The sequence below is a fragment of the Trichosurus vulpecula genome, chromosome 1 (genome assembly GCF_011100635.1).
Source record: "Trichosurus vulpecula isolate mTriVul1 chromosome 1, mTriVul1.pri, whole genome shotgun sequence".
NCBI classification, from domain to species: domain Eukaryota; kingdom Metazoa; phylum Chordata; class Mammalia; order Diprotodontia; family Phalangeridae; genus Trichosurus; species Trichosurus vulpecula.
The window spans coordinates 75,627,580-75,647,850 of record NC_050573.1 but is presented as its reverse complement, the minus strand read 5'-3'; the positions used below and the strand labels follow the sequence as shown (position 1 = coordinate 75,647,850).

Genomic DNA, 20,271 nt, shown 5'->3' with positions numbered 1-20,271 from the left:
CAGCACAACTCAGCCGCTGCCACCAAGTATTTTTAGGAAAGTTTTTTCCTTCTGTTTTTTTAAAGGAGTAATTTCCTCCTTTTATTTCTCTTGTGTTTTCCTCCCTTCCCCCTCAACTTTCTGCCTCTCACTTTCAGTCTTTCATTTTACTGTTCCATAGATTTAATTGTATTCTCATCCTTTCTCTCTCATTCTTCCTTTCAGCAGTTTTTTCATGTCTGTTCATTGTCCATCTTGGTCTCTCTTACTCTGTATATGCCTCTTGCTTTTTATGTCACTGAAGCTCTCTTGGAAGTTCCTGTCCCTTCCTAGGTGCATTTCTTCCCAGTGACCCTCTGGAGACTCCTGCTTCCTCCCTGCTTCAGTCCTAGGGATCTGAGTCTGGGTCTGGCTGGCTCAACAAGGCCCATTTCCGGTGCTAGATGAAGTGTTCTGCCCCTTTAAGAATAACTAGACAAAGAGTAAATGTGGGACAGGATCGCTCAGCCCTGGGAGGTGGGGGCCACTATTAATAGCCCCAAGAACAGCTGGCAAGAAGGGTCAAGCCTGGTCTGGCCTGGGCTGGGCAGGCTCATGGGGGAGCTGGGACTCGACAAAGGTCAGTGCTGGAAATAGAGGCGGGAGGGGGAGAGACGAGCCTGCCTCGGACTGTACTATACCGGGGCTCCTTTGAGACCCGACCCTAAGCTTGTGACTGGCCCAGAAAGAAGAGAGCACAAGCATATTGGTATGGGGAACCAGGCTCTCAGCTGTCCCCTACTCCCACATTCACCCATCCATAGATGCAGCAAAGGGCAGGGTGAGGGAATGGGGAGGAGAACTGACCTTGAATCCCCTTCCCTGGTTTGCCACGTCTCCTTTTACCGCCTCTTGGCACTCAGCCAGAGTGCTGGAATGGGCCTAGCCTAGGGGCAGCACCAGGGCTCCTCGAATTCCACCATCTCAGTAGGCTTTTGATTGGGCTCTTTGCTTCTAGTGTCTTTTCCTTCTCCAATCCATCTTTCACCCAGCTGTCAAACTAACGGTCCTAAGCACAGGTCTGACTATGCCACTTTCTTGCCCAAGAAGCCTCATTGGCTCCCTACTGCCTCTAGGATAAAACACAGCTTAGTTAGCATTTAAACCACTGTGCCATATGGTTACAGCCTACCTCTAGCCTTAAAACATACAACTGCTCTTCAGATACTCTCTGTTTCAGCCAAACTAGCCAACTTGCTATTCCCCATACTTGGCATCTCATTTCCACCTCCATGCCTTTCCACCGGCTGATCCTCAAACCTGGGATGTCTTCCCCACCCCCACCCCCACCTCTTTGAATCCTGAGACTCCTGACAGGCTCAGCTCAGGTGCAACCTCCTGGTGGAAGCTTTCTTCCTTCTAAAATCCCCCTAGTTGTTAAGTACTTTTCTCCCCCAACTTCTCTTATATCTTATTAACAACTTCCATCTCCTATGCCCCAGTGGAATGGAAGCTTCTTGAAAGCAGAGTCTGGTTTTGATTTTTGTCTTTGTTTTGCCAGCAAGAATTGAATTGAATTGAATTGGGATGAGGAGACTGGGCACCTACCTCCCCCAGGCCCGTTTGAGGTCTGGGATGGAGCCCATTCTTCTTTTCTCGTCCACTGGCTCTGTTCACATGGGCCTTGTTGGTCCTACTGTGCTGTAACCCACTTTGTGTTAAAACCTCCTGTGTCAAGGCACAGTGAGGGATGTAGAGGCGTGGGTCCTATCTTCATATTGCTTGATTTGGCTATAGGGTTATTCCCTTCTCTTTCCTCTTTGTATGGGTGGTAGTGCCCAACTCTTTGGGTCTGGGTCTGGCCTTGACCCCACCCGGCTACAAAGACAGTCACAAGAATGCAGTGCTCAGGACCAAATGGTGTCTGCCTCTTAAGAGATATAAAGTCATCACTTTCCCATGGAGGATTAGTTCTAAGGCGGCTGTCACCTTCAGATCAGAAGTTAGGCCAAGTCAAGCCAACCCAAGCCACCCTGGGGCAGGGAGATGAGCCCCACTGGGCCAAGAGCTGCTTCTCTGTTTTCCCCTCTCTGCTTCACCTTGTCTTTATCCTAGCCTGCCTTATTCTTTTGTTGCTGCTTCTTAAACTCATGGAGGAGCAAGTTTGATTGAGCCTTCCCCCAGATAAAGACCACAGCACCTGCACACATCTGAAGGGGTTCAAGTAGTGGTTTCATGCTTTGTGCCATTCATCGGTTAATTAGTTCATTCACGTGACCTGGAGCGAATTACTGAATCCTCTGGGCTTCCGTTTTCTCACCTGCAAATTGAAGGATTTGGAGGAGATCATCTCTGAAATCCATTTCAGCTCAAACAGTAGGCGATTGTCCTTTAGTCTGTGACTATGTTACCTCATTCATTCATTCAGTGGTGTGGAGTAGAGAAGAGTGGGTCTTGAGACCCAGGTTTGAATTACTGTGTGACTCCACGCAAAATCATTTTTCCTCTTTCAGCTTCAGTTTCCTCATCTGTAAAATAGGAAACTACTTCTTGTTCTACCTGCCTCCCAAGGGTAGTTGTGAGTAAAGTGCTCTGGAGCCTTAAAGAGCTACGAAGATGAGAGCTGTTATTTATTGATTACTCCCTGCTACATTCTGTATCGCCCGAGAATAATCCTTTATAGGATCCTTGTACTGAGTAGGGGCAGCCTTAGCTTGTCATCTCCCTGTCCATTTCCATACCCTCCCCCCTCCAACCCTCATTGGTAGGGATCTTGTTTATTGACTTAAGACTAGCGATTGGGTGTGTTCTGGCTAGGGCTGTGAGCGTCTGGTTGAGCAGGCTGGAAAAATCATGCTGAGCTCACCTCCTAGATTCTGTCTTTCTTATGCTCTTGTTTTCTAGCTCCATATTTCTTTGTGTTCCTTTTTTACAGCATTTCCCCACTCCCTTTATTTTCCTGTGGACCTTTAGAGTGAAGTAAGATGATACTTTTGCAAACAGAAGTCGATTTGCCTCTCTTGGCACAAGATGCCTGCCCAGTGCCCAGGCACTATCTTAAGGGGTTTTCCCTGGGCTGGCTCAACACTGGTGTATGTGATGGCTGTGGAAGGAGCCTTCTCCAGCAGTGGCTAGATAGTGCAGTGCCAGCTCTCTCTTAAGGCGGCACCATAGGCAGAATGGGTTGCTTGGGAGGCAGGGGACTCCTATTTGCTGGGGATGGAATTGGGTGTTCCTAGATCATTTATTTTCAGTGGGGAAAAACAAACAGCAGCTATTTCTTTGGCTTTGCATTGGGATGGATGAGGCTGGTAGAAGTAGGGGCAGGATGGGGTGTTCCTGATGCCTAAAATGGGCTTAGGACAGTCTTCTCGGCGGGAAGTCAGAAGTGTGGAGACCATTGCTGTGGAGCAAAGCCCTCTAGCCTTTTGGGAAAGCTGGGGAGGCTGGTGTCCCAAGCCCTAAGGGGCAGCTTTCTTGGCCTTCTGCTTGGTCCCTTGGTGCCCCAGGTGTTGAGCATGCTGTTCCAGCTCCAGGCTAAGTGAAGCTGTCCAATGGGCCAGGTATGCAGTGTCTATAGCATAAAATAAGTCAGCTAGATTAACACCCACCATCAATCCCTTGGGAAATCAAGTGCCTCAGACAAAGTTGGGATGCGGAACATTCTTAGGGGACTTCAGTATTGAGTGAGAAGGGCCTTAGGCAACCAATTCCCTCTTTATCCGGTCTCCGTACTCTAACCAACCAGCCAGCCAAGGCTTCACCACATAGCTGAACCCCATTTCTAGGGAAGGGCCCCACTGCCAGCCAGTAGAGGTGTCTCTGCTGCCCTCCTCGGTCGTTAGCCTTCTTTATTCTGTTTTCTTTACTTCCTAATTCTCCTTTTATTCACTCGCTCTTACCCATGGTCTATACAGGCGTCTTTTGGGTCTGTGACTGTTGGAGGAAAGGGGAGGCAGAGGATAGAAGAAGAAAGGAGGAAGGAGGGTTTCTGAAAGCATATAAGCATGGTAGCTTAGCATAGTTCCTGGCACTCAACAGGCGCTTAATAAATGTTTATTGACTGACTAGTTATTATATGATTGCATGCAGAATGTAGAAGAGCTAGAAGGCCACCCGAAGATCCCGTAGCCCAACTCCCTCGCTTTACAAAGGTGGAAACTTGAGTCCAGAGATGTTAAATGTTTACCCAAGGTCACATGGGTGGTAGGTAGCAAAGCCAAGATTGGAACCCTGGTCCTTTGACTCTAAGATCTCGCCTCTGTGTGCCCACTTGACCTCTGCCCCAGTGCCTGACACCAACATTCTCTCCACCTTTTCACAGTACTATCTTAGGCTCCTCCAAGTATTAGGGTGGCAGCCCCCCCTCTGATGGGAAGGTCTACAGGTTGTTCAGAAAGTGTTGTATTGTGGTGAAAAGAACATGGGCTGTATAATCCTGAGACTCGGGTTCAAATCCTGACTCTGCTAGCTACTAATTTATCCCCCTTGTATTGTGAATGAGGCATTTGATCATTTGTTTTGATCCTTCTTCTGCTCTGAATCGTATTTAACCTGTGAAAGAGTTCCTGGGCCCCAAGCTCCAGGTTTTGAGAGGCTAGACTGAGGGAAATGTGAAAGTGAGAGGAAGAGGCCTGGCACCCAGGATAATAATTTCTTCAGGCCAACCTTGGATCTCATGTGCCTTCCTGTCTCATTGCATTCTCAAGAACCACTTTGGTCTACTGCCTCCTTGTACCAGGAAGGGGGAGAGGCCTCTGTGCCCTGCTCCCACCCTTCTAGACCCTGTCTGTCTACCTGTCTGCTTCTATGGGACAGCTCAGGTTCCTAGACTTGAGTTTCAGGATGCACAATAGTCACATTCTTCAATTCTGCCTACCATAGGCCAGGCTCTTGGTCCCCCCCTTTCCTGCCCCAATCCAAGATTGGGTTTCCTATGCCTTGGCACTGCAGAAGAGAAGTTGGGAGGGCAGGGGCTCCAGCATAGCTTGGCTCCTTGACTATTTCCAGGGAACTGGGTACTGTCATGTTGTCTAGAGTATAGATACCCCTTTGGGCACTCCAGATCCTAGGCCTGTCCCATATCTGGGGCACACCCCCTGGGATTCTGCCCACATTCCAGAGCACACACCCCACTTGTTTATAAGAAGAAACTTGGTTATAAGGAGAAATTAAGGAGAGATGGGCTGGGGCAGGCACAAGAATCATACATACCACTTCCCAAGGGGCAATTGGTCTTCCAGGGAATAACAGCTGACATTTCTGGAGTACTTTAAGGTCTACAAATAATTTTTCTTACAACAGTGCTGTAAGACAGGTAGTATAAAGATTATCAGTTCCATTTTATGAATGGGAAAACTGAGGCTCAGTCCAGTAAAGTGACATAGCTACCAAGTCAGGATTTGAATCCAGGTCTTCTAACTCTAAATCAAGAAAGGTATGGGGTGCATGGGGGTGGGAGGGCGGTATGCTTCTCTCCTACAGAACTGATGTTTGTTTGTGAGCTGTTAGCAAGGGTAACTAAAGTGCCATCGGTGTCACTGTTTCCCTAGGTATGGCTCAGATTTTATATGCATGTGTGTCATTGTGTTTGAAAGTTCATGTATCCATTGCTGCTCTTACCAGTGTGTAAGTGTGTTTGTGTAAGTCTGTGTGTCTTCGTCTGGGGGTATATTTGTCTGTCTGAGACAAAATATGGCAAGAGAAGATATGTTGGTATGTCTTATATGTGTAGGTATCTGCATCAGTGTGTGTCTATATATGTGCACATGTAAATATGTGTATTGTTGGTGTGTTAGTGCATCTGTGCATGTGTAAGTATATATCTGGAAGTAGGTGTAGGAGTGAATACTTATGTGTACACATGTGTGAGTACCTCCAAGGATGAGTCTGTATGTGTGTGTGTGTTCTGAGGGTGTTTGAATGTGTGTATATGTGTCTGAGTTCATATGTGTGCCTTAGCACATACATGTGAGTGCTTACTTGTTCCAGGGAGTGAGTGTGAGTGTGTATGTGCTTGAGCTCACATGTGTTCTTCCTCCTGCTTCATACAGAGCTGGTGGAGCAATCAATGTCTGCGGGAAGCAGCTGGGTGGTGATTTACGGACTGTCCCTTTAACAGAACAGAGTTTGTTAGGGGTGGGAGCTGAGGCTGCTCTGAGCAGGACATTCCTTCCTCACCTAGCGGGAGCCATAAATATCTCCCTGTCTGTAACCAAAAAAATATATATATTAAAAACACGCCATCAATCTGGGGTTTATGTGTAGTGCTGGCCTCCTCCTGGCAGCTGTAGACTTCCATCAAAGATGGAAACCCCAATAAGAAGCAGAGAAAGTTCTTTTAGACAGACAGACAGACAGACAGACAGACACACACACACACACACACACACACACACACAAAACCTCTGAGAAGAGAAGAGACCAGAGAGGCTGAGAGAGACTAGAGAGGGCAATGGGGAGAAGAAATACAAGAGGCTAGGCTAAACCAGGACAAGGCAGAATGAGGCCAGGAGGCTGTGGAGGATGGGATATCTGGATGGGAGAGGGCTGGGGCTGGGGCCCACTTCTTAATGGGGGTGAACCCAATTTAGAGGAAAGGTCTGGTGCTGGTGGCTTCTTGCCAGACCTGGCTCTGGGCTGAGAGGCCTACGCCCCTATAGTCTCTCCTATAGTCCCCACACTCAGAAAGTGGGGGAGTAACAGATCACATGTGTGTAAGTGATTAAAGGAGGCCCCTAGCAGCCCTCTGCCAAATTCTGTTTTGGAACTCACTCCCTAGTAGGCTACTCAGGATCCTTCAGCCCACGGATGCCTTCTCTTTCCTAGTGTTTCTGAATTGTACCTGAAAGCTAGGGCCTTTGGGAAAATTTCTCTGCCCGTCCAGGCTTCTGCCTTTGTGCAAGTGACCTTTGGGCTGGAGGGCCCTAGCTATAGAATTGTAAGATTTAGAGTTGGAATGTTTTTGGAGCTGAGTTCTGAATTGTCCCCTCCCTATTTCTCTTGAAGAGCCCTGTGGGCCATTCTTACCCTGTCCCCAATGAGAGACTGAGACCTCTTATTCTTAGGCAGGTTGATGCTAGACCAGATACAGAAACACCATTCTTAAGTTCTAACAAAGCCTGGAAAACCATTATGGTATGGCTCGAGGTGTAGGACCCCTTTACTTAATCTCACTGGAGCTGAGTTTCCTCATCTATAAAATGTGGGTGTTAGACATAGGTACTCTGACATCCTTTTGAGCCCTAATTCTATAATCATATGATACAACTAAAGGATCCTCATACCTAGGCCAGGAGGAGAGATGTTAGCTTTATGGCTAGAATTGAGGTAGCTCACTGTCCCACTCCCCTCCTTGCTATCTCCTTCTCAAACAATTAGGAGTATTTTTATGTGATAAGTCAAATGACTGGGAATATTTTTATGCGATAAATGATCGGGAATATTTTATGTGATAAGAATAGTCCAAGAGCTTGTGGGTAGAGAAGGGAGCTTTTTTCCCTGTCCAGGTGACCAGCTGGGTGAAGATACTGAGCTGGGTCCATATAGGCTATGCCCCATAGCAGTGGGATAGGTGCCTGTTTCTATGGTAAAGACTGTAGGGGAGACCTCTGGCTGAGAACACATCCTCTGGGAGCATGTGGACTGTGCCAGGGTGGGGAATTAAGTGGGAGAGGCTTTGGTGGGGGGTGGTGGGGGGTGCTGAGGGCCTAGGCTGTGGAGGATAAAGAAGGAAGCTGGGCACCTGCCCTCATCATGCCAGCCAACATCCTCCCTGCCCCCTTCCCTTACCCACGGGTCACCAGCTGGCCTATTGTCTCTCGATGAGAAAGCAGCCTCTAAAGTGAAGGAACGGAGATCAGTGTGTGCCCAGCCATACACACCAGTAGGGAATTGGGAGGTGAGGAGTGTTTGGGGTTTGCGGGGAGAGAAAGAAAGGAAGGGAACAACCGAGAGAGATGGGGAAATGGAGACTGAGGAAAGGACACAGTCAGAGACAGAGTGAAAACCCTCCACCTTTAGAAGCAGAGAATAAAGGCAGAAACAGCTGTTCAGCAGCAAAGTTCCCCTCCTGAGCTATTGGCAGTGGGGAGCAAGCAGGGCCTGTGAACAGGAGATAAAGAGTTCAGGAAAAGTGTTTTCTCTCACTAACCGTGGATTTGTGTGTTTGTTCAGCTGGTGGCTCCGATAAGCCATATTCTGCCAGATAAAAGCCAGAGCTCTGAGATCAGGGCTGGGGAGGGGGCGTAATGAAGGAGCCATTCCTTCCCTCCCTCCTCTTCTTCCCTTGGCTGCCTTGCCCTTGGCCTGAAGGGTCCTCTATGAGCTGAGACAGAATGGGATGACGCAGGTGGTCTGGGAACCCCTTCCTGAAGACAGACTACTCTCCTCAAGCAGTACTAGCCAGGGCCCCAGGCCCTAGGGAGGAGAGAACAGGGCCATTGCTTCTGAAAAGCAGGGGAATGACTAGAGAATGTCACACCAGGCCCCCCTGGACCGACTCAGCACTGTGTAAGCCAGGAAGCTTGTCCATGGTGTCCCCATGTTACAGAGCTAAGTCTGATCCACAAATTGAGGGTGGGGAGTAGGAGGGGAGGAGAAGAGATAGCATTGCTCAGGGGACCTAGCACCCTAAGGGGTGCTAAACAACTTTGCTGGGGATCCTGGCATTGCTTCTAGGACTACTCTGTCCTATCCCTTCAGCCATCCCTGAAGGTACAGAGAAGACTCTCCCACCTATCACCTCCCATCCAACCCTGGAACCTCAATTTCCCTATCTGGGTAACGGGTCTCATATATTTATCTAATTTGGGTCTCTAGTCCTACAGAATACTGGGAGCAACTAGGTGGTACAGTAGATAGAGTGCTAGGCCTGGAATCAGTAAGACCTGAGTTCAAATCTGGTCTCTGGCACTTGTTAGCCATGTGACCCTGGGCAATTCACTTAATCTCTATCTGCCTCAGTTTCTTCAACTGTAAAAGAGACAATAACAGCACCTATGTCCTAGGGTTGTTGTGAGGACAACATAACATTTGTAAAGTGCTTTGTAAATATTAAAGTGCCATATAAATGCAAACTTATTAGTATGCTAGCTATATTAATTGGGCCTTCCTAAGAGGAACAACCACGTCCTTAACCCTAGCCGACCAAAAGGGTGCGCATGGTATATTCGGCTACCTCTAAAACAGAGGGACACAAACCCAGCTGCCCCTAGGTTGGCTCTTGAGCCTCCCCCTAGACCCATCCCAGGTCCAGATTTTCAGTCTTTTGTCCTGGGGCTAAGCTCAGCATCTCGGGGGCTGGCGGCTGTCAGCATTGTGGGGACTCTGGCCGGAGCCGCCAGCAGTAAGATGGCTGCCAAGGTTTAAAATGGCTGCCAGAAGCGAGCGGGAAGAGAGACAGAGGGGTTCAGACTAGTCAGCTCTGCTTTTAGTCTGGGGGAAGGAAATGTCCCTCGCTCAAAGCCTTTAAATTGAAGTCACGACAACAGCAACAACAGTGACCATAGTGGTACTAATCATATTTATGGGTGATTTCCTATTGGAGAAATGATTTCTCAACGGCTGTCTTTCCCAAATTCCCTGGCTTAGAGGCCCTGCTTGCTTCCCTGTCCCTCTCCCTGACTCCATCTCTTTCCTTTTGTCTTCCTATCTCTGGGGCATGTGTGTGTGTGTGTGTGTGTGTGTGTGTGTGTATGTGTGTGCGCGTGTGCGAGCACGTGAGCGTGTGTGTTCTTGGCTTCACCTGATGATTTTGGAAAGGAATGGGACAACTTGAGGAGCATGTGCCTTCCAAGGGGAATTTCAAAGCCAGCTGTGGGAGGTTGGAGTATGACTTTTTTGCTGTCCAGCTTCATAGACTTTTCCGAGTTGGGTCAGGAGATGGGCCTTTCTTTGTGTAGAATGTGGGCCATGTCTGCTTCTTTCCAGGGCTCTCCCTTACTCTTTTCCCCACAAAGCAGCCATAACTGTATCAATTCCTCCAACTTGCTGGGCAAAGGCTCCTCTTGGGGGCATAGAATGATCCTTGGCAGCTTCATGTCTTTGTATATAACTCAGGCATCTTTCCTTGGAGGCTGGTCTGACTTAGGCCTTTAGATTGCCACTGGGGCGATCTCTGTCCAGTTCTATGGGGCCATGAACTCTAGGCTTATGGGAAGGTGGGGATGAGCAACAGAACCTGTGGTCAGGGAACCAATCTTTTTTTTTTTTTTTTTGGAGCGATCAGGATTAAGTGACTTGCCTACAGTCACACAGCTAATAAACGTCAAATGTCTGAGGCTGGATTTGAAACTTAGGTCCTCCTGACTCCAGGGCCAGTACTCTATCCACTGTGTAAGGGAACCAATCTTGAGGATCCTGGTGGGGAAGTGGTGGTGGTGGTTGTGGTGGTAGGGGGAGTGAGGAAACTGCCTCTTATGGACCCACATCAACCTAGCAATAACAGTCATCCTTTAGCCAAGCTGGAGCTTTAGCTTCCAGATCTAGGATGAATCACGTAACAGTTGAAAGGTATTTTGCAGGTCATCTAGACCAACCCATATCTAAGCTGAGCAGGAACTCCCTTTACAAAATCCCCAACAAATGGTCATCCCATCTTTACTTGAAAATCTTACCAATAGGAAACTCACTACCTGTTGAGGCAACCCATTTCACTTTTGGATGTTTTCTAATTCTAATTTCACTTTCTAATTATTAGGAAGCTCAAGAAGTTGAAAATCACAGTGACTAAAAATCTGTTTATTCCTCCTTTCTCTTAGCATGGCACTTCCTAGATGTGAAGCTCCCCCTTGTAGGCAGCTCCTTTAGTCGGATTCCTCATTAAGCAGGGCTTTTCCCATAGGCTCATGCAAATAAATGGCCCTGTGGGCAGCTGCCTCTCTCTACCCAGTAAAAGCTATGTGGGAGGTAGGGGCCCAGGGCTGGCACAGTATAGGCTGGTAGGATTGGGGCATAGCCTTTGCCCTTCAGTGTGGGCTGAGCCAGGTTGGGGAAACGAAGACCTAGATTCTGTAGTGATGTCCAGGTCCAAGATGTAGAAGGACCTTTCCTTCAAGAATACTGGTGCAGGCTTCCCTTAACCTGGAGTATTTTTGGTTTGTCAATCACAGCTTCCCTCTTCTGTGGCCCCCTTCCCTTATTCCCACTGTTCCTTCCCCCCAACACCTGGACCTTGAAGAGTTATGGCGGGGCAGTAGTCTGCAGACAAGCCTCCCCAGAAGCAAAGTAATGGAATGTAGTAGAAACATTGGATTTGGAGTCAAAAGGCCTTCCACTTATTGCCTATGAAATTGCCACTAAACCTCTTGATGCCTCAATTTTCCTCATCTGTAAACTGAAGAGATTGGATTAGATGATCTCTAAGGTATCTTTTAGCTCTAAATCTGATGAGAATCCCAGGATTCCCTACCTTCCAAGATCAGGAAGTCATTAAAGTGAAATTCCCAGACATTAGACCAGAAAGGGCTCTGTAGTTTTCTCCCTCTGGGAGAAATCCCCCCCAACCCCCCCCACACCTGCTGACCGCCCAATACCAATTTAGCTTTGTACTTGCCTTAACCTGGCTACTGGGATTGGCTAGCCTGCCCTTGGTGATCCTCATCCCTTTTCAGAGGTGTCCATGTTGCTTCTCTCTATATCCCCACCCCCAACTGGCCTCTGGCCCCCCTGCTTCTTTAGCCTCCTGCCAACTACCATGCTCAGGCGGGCATTCTGGAGGTCCCTGTAGTGCCCTTGGCACACAAAGCATTAGGGAATAGTGGGATGGGGAAGGAAGGGGGCTTTCCCAAGCTCAGCAAAATATTCACACACACACTCACACTCACACACTATTCCTGCCTCTCTGAGAGCTGCACAATAGGACCCTTGTGTCTGAGCTCTGAGCAGCTGTGGCACTGGGGCATGAGACAGCCCCAGACTGGCTGGCACAAAACGGGCGACAGCGTCGGGGGCACACCTCCCCCTTCTGGGTTGCCAGGCATTGCTTGCAAGCTTAAAGGTGAAAGGGTAGGGTGGGGTAGGGTGTATATGGGGGGGGGAGGCGGGCATGAAAGAATGGCTGGGAATGGAGTTAATTAATTAAAGGAGCATCTCATCTGCCAGCCAAAAGGATATGGGGGATGGGGACTCCTAAGGCCTCTCTAGCTGTGGGAGGAAACCTGGTCTGGGAGCTGAATTTTTTCCCTAGCTTCATCCGTGTCTTGGTTTGAACCCCACTTTTCTCTCCTGACCTCTCTTCGAGATCTCTAGGAGTTTTCCCTTGTGCTGACATCTGGGCCATGGCTCTTAGGTGGGGGTAGGGTAGCAATGGGGAAGAGGGAATTAGGGTTAAGTTATTCCTAGGTAGCCTGATGGTCTGCCCTGGGGTGAAACCTGAGCTTAATCCCGTCTGCCCCTTTGTATCTCCTGGCAGAATCCGGACAATCAGACAGTTCAAACCAGCAAGGAGATGCGGACATCAAACCACTGCCTAATGGTGAGTCCCTTTCCTCTTGCTTTCTCCCACTCATCCCTGACCTGCCCAGATCTGCCTTTGTCCTTCCTTACACTTCCCCCTTCTCTTGGGTCTCTGGGTCATTTGGATGGACCCATGAGTCATCTGGGACACTCCACTTCCCATGGCCCCAACACTGTCCCCTCCAGAGCAAATATGGAGGTCAGGGCACAAGTAGAGCCTTGAGACTCCACTGGGAGGGGAGGCAAGAGATGCCAGAGAATCCCCTTCTCCCCCTACCCTTTCCTCACCTGTCTTCTTCTCCCTTGTAGGGCACTTAAGTTTCCAAGACTGCTTTGTGACCTCTGGGGTCTGGAATGTGACTGAGCTGGTCAGAGTATCACAGAGTAAGTGAGCCCCCTTCCTCTTGAGCCTGGAACCAGGCTGGTTGAGGAAACTGGGTTGGGAGGGATCCCATTATTGTCCCCATATTGAGTGTCTGGCCATTGCTGTCCTCATTCTGCTGGGTTTGGGGAGAGAGCAGATGTAGATTCCTTCAGATAGAGGCTTCTCTCTCTTCAACCCCACACAGTGGCTACTCCCACCCCTTGCTACGGCGTAGCTTATTCCTTCAACAGGAGTACACCCAGGACAAAGCTATACAGACCCTGAATGAAAAAAAAAAACAACTGGCCTGGTGCCTTAATCTCCATCTCCATGGAGGAGAAAATGTGTACTCTAAAGAGCCTGTCAGAAGGGAGACCCTCCTTACCCAAGGATGTGGCCCTGCTCCCATGGTTATCCTGGGCCTCCAACAGCCGAATGAGCCTGATGCTCTTGGTCATCGGTTATTCCTCGAGAGTCTGATCAAAGAGAAGGGTCAGCCTCAAGCTGGTGGAGCCTAGAAGGCTCCCTCCTGCCCTAACCTTTTGAGGATAGGATGCCAAAAAAAGGCAGGCCTATCTTATTCTTTCTGACCTCATGGCCTTCTTTCTTACCCATCTAGCTCCTGTTGCTACGGCGTCAGGGCCTAACTTCTCCCTGGCGGATCTGGAGAGCCCCAGTTACTACAACATAAACCAGGTGACCCTTGGGCGTCGGTCCATCACTTCCCCTCCTTCCACCAGGTAAGTGTGACCTTCAGCACTCACTGAACTTTCTGGCCTTCACTGTCCCTCTGTCCCACATTGTCCTAGGCCTTGGGCACACCCCGGGGATAAATAATGAAGAAGTGAGAAGACTTATAGACATTGGTGCCTGTTAAGAGTTGGGGGTGGTGGGGACTTTTCACTTCCATAGGGATGCCAGCCCCAGGGCTGCATGTGCCAAATAATGCCAGAAGACATGGGGATTGCTACCTTTCCCCAGTATATGCCAGCTTGCTAGGTGAGAACCCTCTAAATTTTAGGGGTTTACCTCAGCTCTAGCCAGCTCTTTCCTTCCCTCTCCTTCCCCCTCCCTCTTGGGAATGGGTGCCTTTCTAGGAAGACTAAGACTGACTTCCTGGATTCTTTTTGCATTCTGCCCCCTTCTGATTCTCTCTCTCTCCTCTTCAGCACCACCAAGCGCCCTAAGTCCATAGATGACAGTGAGATGGAGAGCCCCGTGGATGATGTGTTCTACCCTGGGACAGGACGGTCCCCTGCAGCTGGCAGCAGCCAGTCCAGTGGTTGGCCCAATGATGTGGATGCAGGTACAGTTATCTTAGCAGCGCCCTACCTAGAGTCTAGGCTAGTTCTAAATTGGGGTGAACTCCCTTTCCCCTTTCAGTCCCAGTAAGTTCCACTTCAGTAAGAGGCCTAGGTATATATAGCAAAGATATTCCTCTTCCTTTCTAGCCATCCCTCTGGCTTTGCCCCAGGGAGCCCCATGTTGCCAAGTTTGAGGTGCTCTCACCACCCTGGCCTTTCTCAATGAGAGCCAGGCCAGGCAAAATGTATGAGGAAGAGTTTTGCTGCCTCTTTGCCAGCGAGCATTTCTCAGTGATCAAGATGGCGGGAGGGCAGAGACCTAAGGAGGGCAACCTTCCAGCTTTATGCAGTGAGAAAGTTTTCATTTCTCTTTCAGTCCCTCCCTTAGCCTCTCTGTTTCTGGCTTTTTTCAACTAAATCACCACCAATTCTATGGTTCCTTTTTCACTGTGCAAAGTACTCACTTACAGAGAAAGCAGAGGGGCCTAAGAGAAAGGGTGGAGAGATCCTTAGATCAGACTGAGGGGTTTACATAGAAGAGAAAGTCTTGTGGAGCACCTGTGGAACGAGTTAACCCTAAGAAAAAATGAACCTCTCTTAGGTATTTCCCTCTGAGTATTCCCAAGGTAGGGAGACCCTATCCCTGAACCATCCCACCCCCTACCTTTTTCCTTCTGAGATCATTTGGCATGGTCTGACACTTAGACACGAAGAAATATGGACTTCTGTATATGTGAAAAGAGAGTCTGTGCACAATGCCTGTAAAAACCCAGGTTATACCTGTGCATGTGTGGGTGGGTGTCTGTGAGGATAGACCTGTGTATTTGTAGGGAGGGCATGTATGCAACACCTTGGTGCATGTGAGGGCCACAGATGTGGGCACAGGTTGTGAGGTTAGGATTTTGTAGAAACTGGGGCTGTATGTGAAGAGTGTATGTTGAGGATGCCTCAGCAGGTAAAGGTGAGCATTAGAGCATGAGGAAGACGTTGACACACTACTTGGTTAGATTGCATCGTGTGGACATGTGTGTATCTTGTAAGGAAATTACGTACCTGATATCTTGATGAACGTATAGCTTGTGTGCTTGTGAACAGAATGGTAACTTGTCTGAGTGCTTGTGGTTAGGGCAGGTGAGCATCGTCACATGGTGACTGTGTGTAGATGAAAAGAGAAGAGTTGCACGATATTTGGATCAGGGATATGGGTACTTGGTGTAGAGCTGAGTGTTCTTGTGTGTATGTACGGCCCCTGGATGGGTGGGCCCAGGAAAACCTGGGTAGCTACATGGGCAGGCCTCTGAATGGTGTGTTTTTGTACACAGGATGAGTGAAGGACCCTACTTACTTGATGAAAAGCCCTGTGACCTTGGAACATTATTTGCCTTTTATAGAGCTTTTGAAGCAAGGAATAGGGGCAGTATAAGCCCTGTGAACTAGTCTGGGCTGGGCTACACTGGGCTAGACTGGGTTTGGGTCTCCCTCCTTTTGTAAAGAACTTAGTGGATGGGGAAAGGAAAATTGGGTGCTTTTCTGTACGTGTTCTTGCTTTGTCTTTCATTCTTGCCTCTTTCCCCCAAATGGCTAGCTGTGTCTCAGTTTTATGGTTTTTTTTGCTCCCCAGAATGGGAAGATAAGTGCTTATTTGCATGTCCACAGAGGGGCTTTGAGATCCTCAGGCTCTTCCCAAAATTTGCCCTGTAGGGGACAGCTGCTACTCTGGGTTGGATCCTGGGGCCTTCTGTGGACTAGGCTAGCCAAAACAGGGATTCTGGGTTCTTGTCTTGAGAGAACCGGTGGGAGTGAGAATGAAGGGAGAAATGAGGCCAAAGAAGTGGGAAAGTAATTGTAGAGAATGAGCTGGGTAGGTTAGAGGGTAGGAGAGAAGGCTTCCATGCCCCAATGCCAGTGAATGAATGTATAAATGAATGAATGCATGAAAAACCATTAAGTGCAGTGGGGTTCAGCTAGGCAACTGCTCTTTCCTGGACTATAGAAATTGTCCCATGGGGAGGGGGAATAGGGTAGCACTGCCCTAGTGACAGTGCCATGAAGTTGGCATTGGACAGCCAGTCCCATGAGACTATGAAGTAGCGAGGAGTGAGGGCCCCCCTCTGCTGGGCTCTTCTCTAGCAGATCTCTGCTTTCCCTCCTGTACCAGCATTCCCCTTGGTGTGTAGTGTTTAGGACCAAGGATTCTCCAGCCTTGCCAGTGCCCCCCATCTTCCTGCAGCCCCTGCTTCTGTGGACACCTGCCCTCTAGCCCCCAGCTCCTCTTCTTCCCCTATTTCCTTCCCCCCCTCTCTCTCTCAATGACTCTATTCATGTTGTTCCCTGTGCTGCCGACAAATCGCCAATTAAGCAGCCCAGCTGCAGGACCAGGAACAGCTGGGGAGGTGCTGTGTGGCAGTGGGGACAGCTGTGCACAGCTGGCGGGAGCTCCCCCACCCCCACTGTCATGCCAGCTATCAGGTGGCACACAGCTGCCGCCAGATAACACTTCTGCTGGTGACTGGGAGCTCTCCTCCTCCCCTTCCCTTCCATTCTCTCCTCTCCCCATCCCCCTACCCCACCTCCTCTTCTCTGCAGTCTGGATGACTCTCATATCCCTTCAGCTTGGCTGTCCCCTGAAGAAGTCAGCCTTAGAGCCTTTGGCACCTCTTTTCTCCCATTCCCAACCCTGGCACCTCTAAACTCACCTCCTGCCTCCTGTGCCCCTTGTCACCAGTGCAAGAGTCCTTCCTGCCAAGGGGGAAGGCACTGCCCCCAAGCCACGCAGAGCAGCACCTGCTCTAACCTGGCGCTATTCAGACACCACACCAGCTAAACCCAGGGACATCTGTAATTGCCAGCTCCAGAGCTTTTCAGAATTAGGGACAGGCAGGGCCCCCCCCCCTCTTGCTCTCTCCATTCTCATTTTCAGCTGGGTAGCAGCCCCAGAATCTAATGATGACACCTCAGGAGAATGAATAGTCAGTTCCATGTGACCCAGCCATTCATCTCCTTCCTCCAACCATGTTCCATTCCTGAGGGAAGTAGTTCTGACAAGCTGGGCCCCAGCCTTATCTGATCATCTGGGAGAGTGTGTGACAAAGCTCTTTAAATGTTAGCTGTCCTTGTCCTTGATGGTGGTGGGTTTTGTTTTTTTTTTTTTTGCTGTTGTCATTTGAGGCCCTTTCCTGCATCCATAATCAATAAGAACAAAGAGAGACATCTGATTTTGGGATTTCCTTGATTGCCCACCCTCTCTCCAGGTCTCTAGGCAGCTGAGTTGGCATGGCAGACCAAGGCTGCCATCATACCCAGGGTATCTATCCAGGAGGGAGACAGTAGGAAGAAGACAGGAATGGGAAACAAGGTGGAAAGGAGTAGTGGAGAGGCAGGGCGGGGGAGAAACATAGTGAACCGTCCCCTGGCCATCTTGTTCCTGTGAGCCCCACTCTGGCTTCTTCCCTTATTCCAAGACCTGCTCACCACCCTCCTTCATCTCCCTGCCAACCCTGTGAGACTTTTTCCCTGGCTCCTAGAAGTTCCCCTGCATGTTTCCCTTATGAGTATTGGGATAGAAAAGTGGTAAGCCCTCCTTCATAGCTTCTACAATCTGGGCACAGGCTCACCAAGGGGGCAAAAGTGGGCACCATTCTGCCTGCCTTTCCCAAGGCCCCATAAATTGGTGTATGGAGTGCCCTCACTATTGTCTTACAGGCAGGAGAAAGAAGGGGTAAGGGGAGGCAGGGCAGTAACAAAGAACTTGGGTTTGGGTAGAAATCATAGGAAGAGGGAGCTGCTGGGCTTGCCGGTCTTTCTCATGCTTCACTGCACCCCCTCTCACCCCCACCTTGCCCCCAGGCCTCTGCTAAACCCACCCTATGTTGCTGGTTCCTCCCCCCCAGGCCCGGCTTCTCTAAAGAAGTCAGGAAAGCTGGACTTCTGCAGTGCCCTCTCCTCTCAGACCAGCTCCCCGCGCATGGCTTTCACCCACCACCCGCTGCCCGTGCTAGCTGGAGTGAGACCAGGTGAGAACCGAGGTTGGGGAAGGGGGGGAAGAGGGGGCGGCCGGTGGGAGGGGCGTGGGGGATAGCCCCAAACTGGCAGGGGCGTGCTCCCTCTCCTCCCTCCTCCCCTCCGCCCCGGCTCTCTGAGTAGACCAGGCCAGGGCAGCAGGGCATGGCATGGGGGTGGTCCCAGACTGGGAGTGACATCTCTCCCCTCCCCCCCCCAGCTTTTTGAATAGGCCAGGGCAGGGAAGGGGAACTGGGGAGGCTGGGGAGGGGGGAGGAATATGGGAAGCAGCCTTTAAATAGCAGTGGCCCCACCAACTCTCATTCCCCTAGCTCTCTGAGGGGGTCAGTAGAGTAGCCCAAACTGACAGTGAAATCCTTTCCCCCTTCTCCCTTTCTCTTTGAGTAGGGCAGATCAAGACAGCAAAGAAAGGAGGGTATAGAGCATCTGACCCTTGCCTGCTAGATGAGGCCTGCTAGACTTCCCTGTGTCCCGCCTCACCTTTCCCTCTCAGAGTGGCAAAAAGCTGGGGCTCTTAGTGAGGTAGGGCTGGGGATTCAATAAGTTTCCCCCTCTCCACTTTCCACTGACCTGCACTAGGAGGCTCCAAGGTCATGTGAGGCTGAGCAAGGTCCTGAGGGGAAGGAGACAATTGGATCTGGATTGATTCCCTAGAGGTCCCCTTCTTCCCTCATGTCTGAGGATGAGTCTTTTGGTTATGTTTGGAATGGACAGGGATGTGCTTCATTTCCTATGACTCCTTCCCCCTTCCCTTCCTTATCCTCGCATGTCCTGGCTGAGTTTTAGGCCCAAGCTCCTCAGAGCCATGAGCTGTGTATGAGTGTGATGAGAATGCTCAGGGTGAAAGGCTACTGCCCCCAGGCCAGGCCTCTCAGTCCTACCACTGAGGGCTACTCCACTCTCCTAATCATGCCAGCTCTGCTGCTGATGGTCACTGTGACTTGGGCAGGTCACTCCCCTCACTGGCCTCAGTTTCCTCATCTGTAAATTGAAGAGATTGGACTAAGTGATCTATTAGGCCCATCCTAATCCTAACTACTATGAACCTATAACCATTTTTTTTCACTCTAATGGACAAGACCTGGGAAGGGGCCACCAGTGACCAAGGCAAATGGGCTGTTTTTGAGGAGGGTGACGTCTGGCAGGAAGTCAGGGGTTGCAGAGGGTCCATAGTCAGTCTCCTATTCACTTCTCACTGCTCTGATGCACCAGCAACCTCCTATCTAGACTCTAGAGACACCCCTTGGAGACCCTCTTCGGGGCTTTCAGTTTTTTCTTAGATGCAAGCCCAGCCCAAGCTTCTGGTCCCTTCTGAAGAGCAGGGGGAAGGAACAGTGGAAAGGATGGGGAGCTTAGTTCCTTATAGCTCCCACGTCAGGGTTCGGGGCCCCCTGGCTAGGAGCCCAGAGGCAGGAGAATCCAGGAAAGGCAGCACTCAGACTTGGGGAAGAAAGGAGGGAATGTGTCTGAGGGGAGAGGGGTCTGCAGGCAGCCCCCTCCCCATCATCTTGGGCTCCAGACTCTGCTTTTATGAACTCCAGAAAGAAGCCAAATCTCCTTTGCCCCCTAATGAAACTGAGAGCAAAATCTAGTTGATTGGAAACAGATGGGGAGGGGGAGGGGGAGGAATGGAAGCAGGGAAAGGCTAAGGTGGAATGGGGAGCAGGGAAGAATGTGTGTGTGTGTGTGTGTGTGTGTTCGTGCTTGTACTTGTGTCTACTAAGTGTGTGCTTCTGCCTGTGAGAGCTTCGAATCTGTGAGGAGTGTGCCTTTGTGTGCACTCATTGCAGCAGCGTGTGCTTGTGCCTGTGCAGGAGGGCTGAAGCATCTGTATGTATGCCTCTGAGATGAGAATGTGCCCATGAGGTATAATAATATTATGTATGTGTGGTTGTGTATCTGGGGGGGAATGTAGCTGACTCTTGGGCAGCATCCATTGTCTCCTGACCAAATGAGATCTTTACAAAGCCCTTAATGCAGTACCTAGCACATATGGGCACTTAATAAACGCTTATTCTTTTCTACCAAGTGCCTCACTGGAGCACGGAGGTGGTCTGAATATAGGGACAGTGATGACCTGTTTGTTGTCTGAGGATCAGCTTAGAAGCTGTCAGCTAGGCAAGGCTGGCTTGCCCCAGGTGGGCACAGCCATGAGGACTCTCAGGGACC

The 20,271-nt window shown here is 49.9% G+C and overlaps 1 protein-coding gene across 4 annotated transcripts in view; it reads left to right on the top strand.

Moving 5' to 3' along the window:
• NFIX (nuclear factor I X) overlaps window positions 1–20,271 on the top strand; it is a 110,629-nt gene that overhangs the window by 77,835 nt on the left and 12,523 nt on the right. For 2 of the 4 annotated variants that reach the window (XM_036755332.1, XM_036755316.1), the window contains exons 3-7: window positions 12,371–12,433; window positions 12,724–12,798; window positions 13,398–13,518; window positions 13,948–14,084; window positions 17,973–18,095. In XM_036755332.1, coding sequence (XP_036611227.1) covers window positions 12,371–12,433; window positions 12,724–12,798; window positions 13,398–13,518; window positions 13,948–14,084; window positions 17,973–18,095 — 519 coding nt within the window. The remainder of the gene's footprint in view (window positions 1–12,370; window positions 12,434–12,723; window positions 12,799–13,397; window positions 13,519–13,947; window positions 14,085–17,972; window positions 18,096–20,271) is intronic. The other 2 variants (XM_036755338.1, XM_036755324.1) reach the window with 1 other exon arrangement.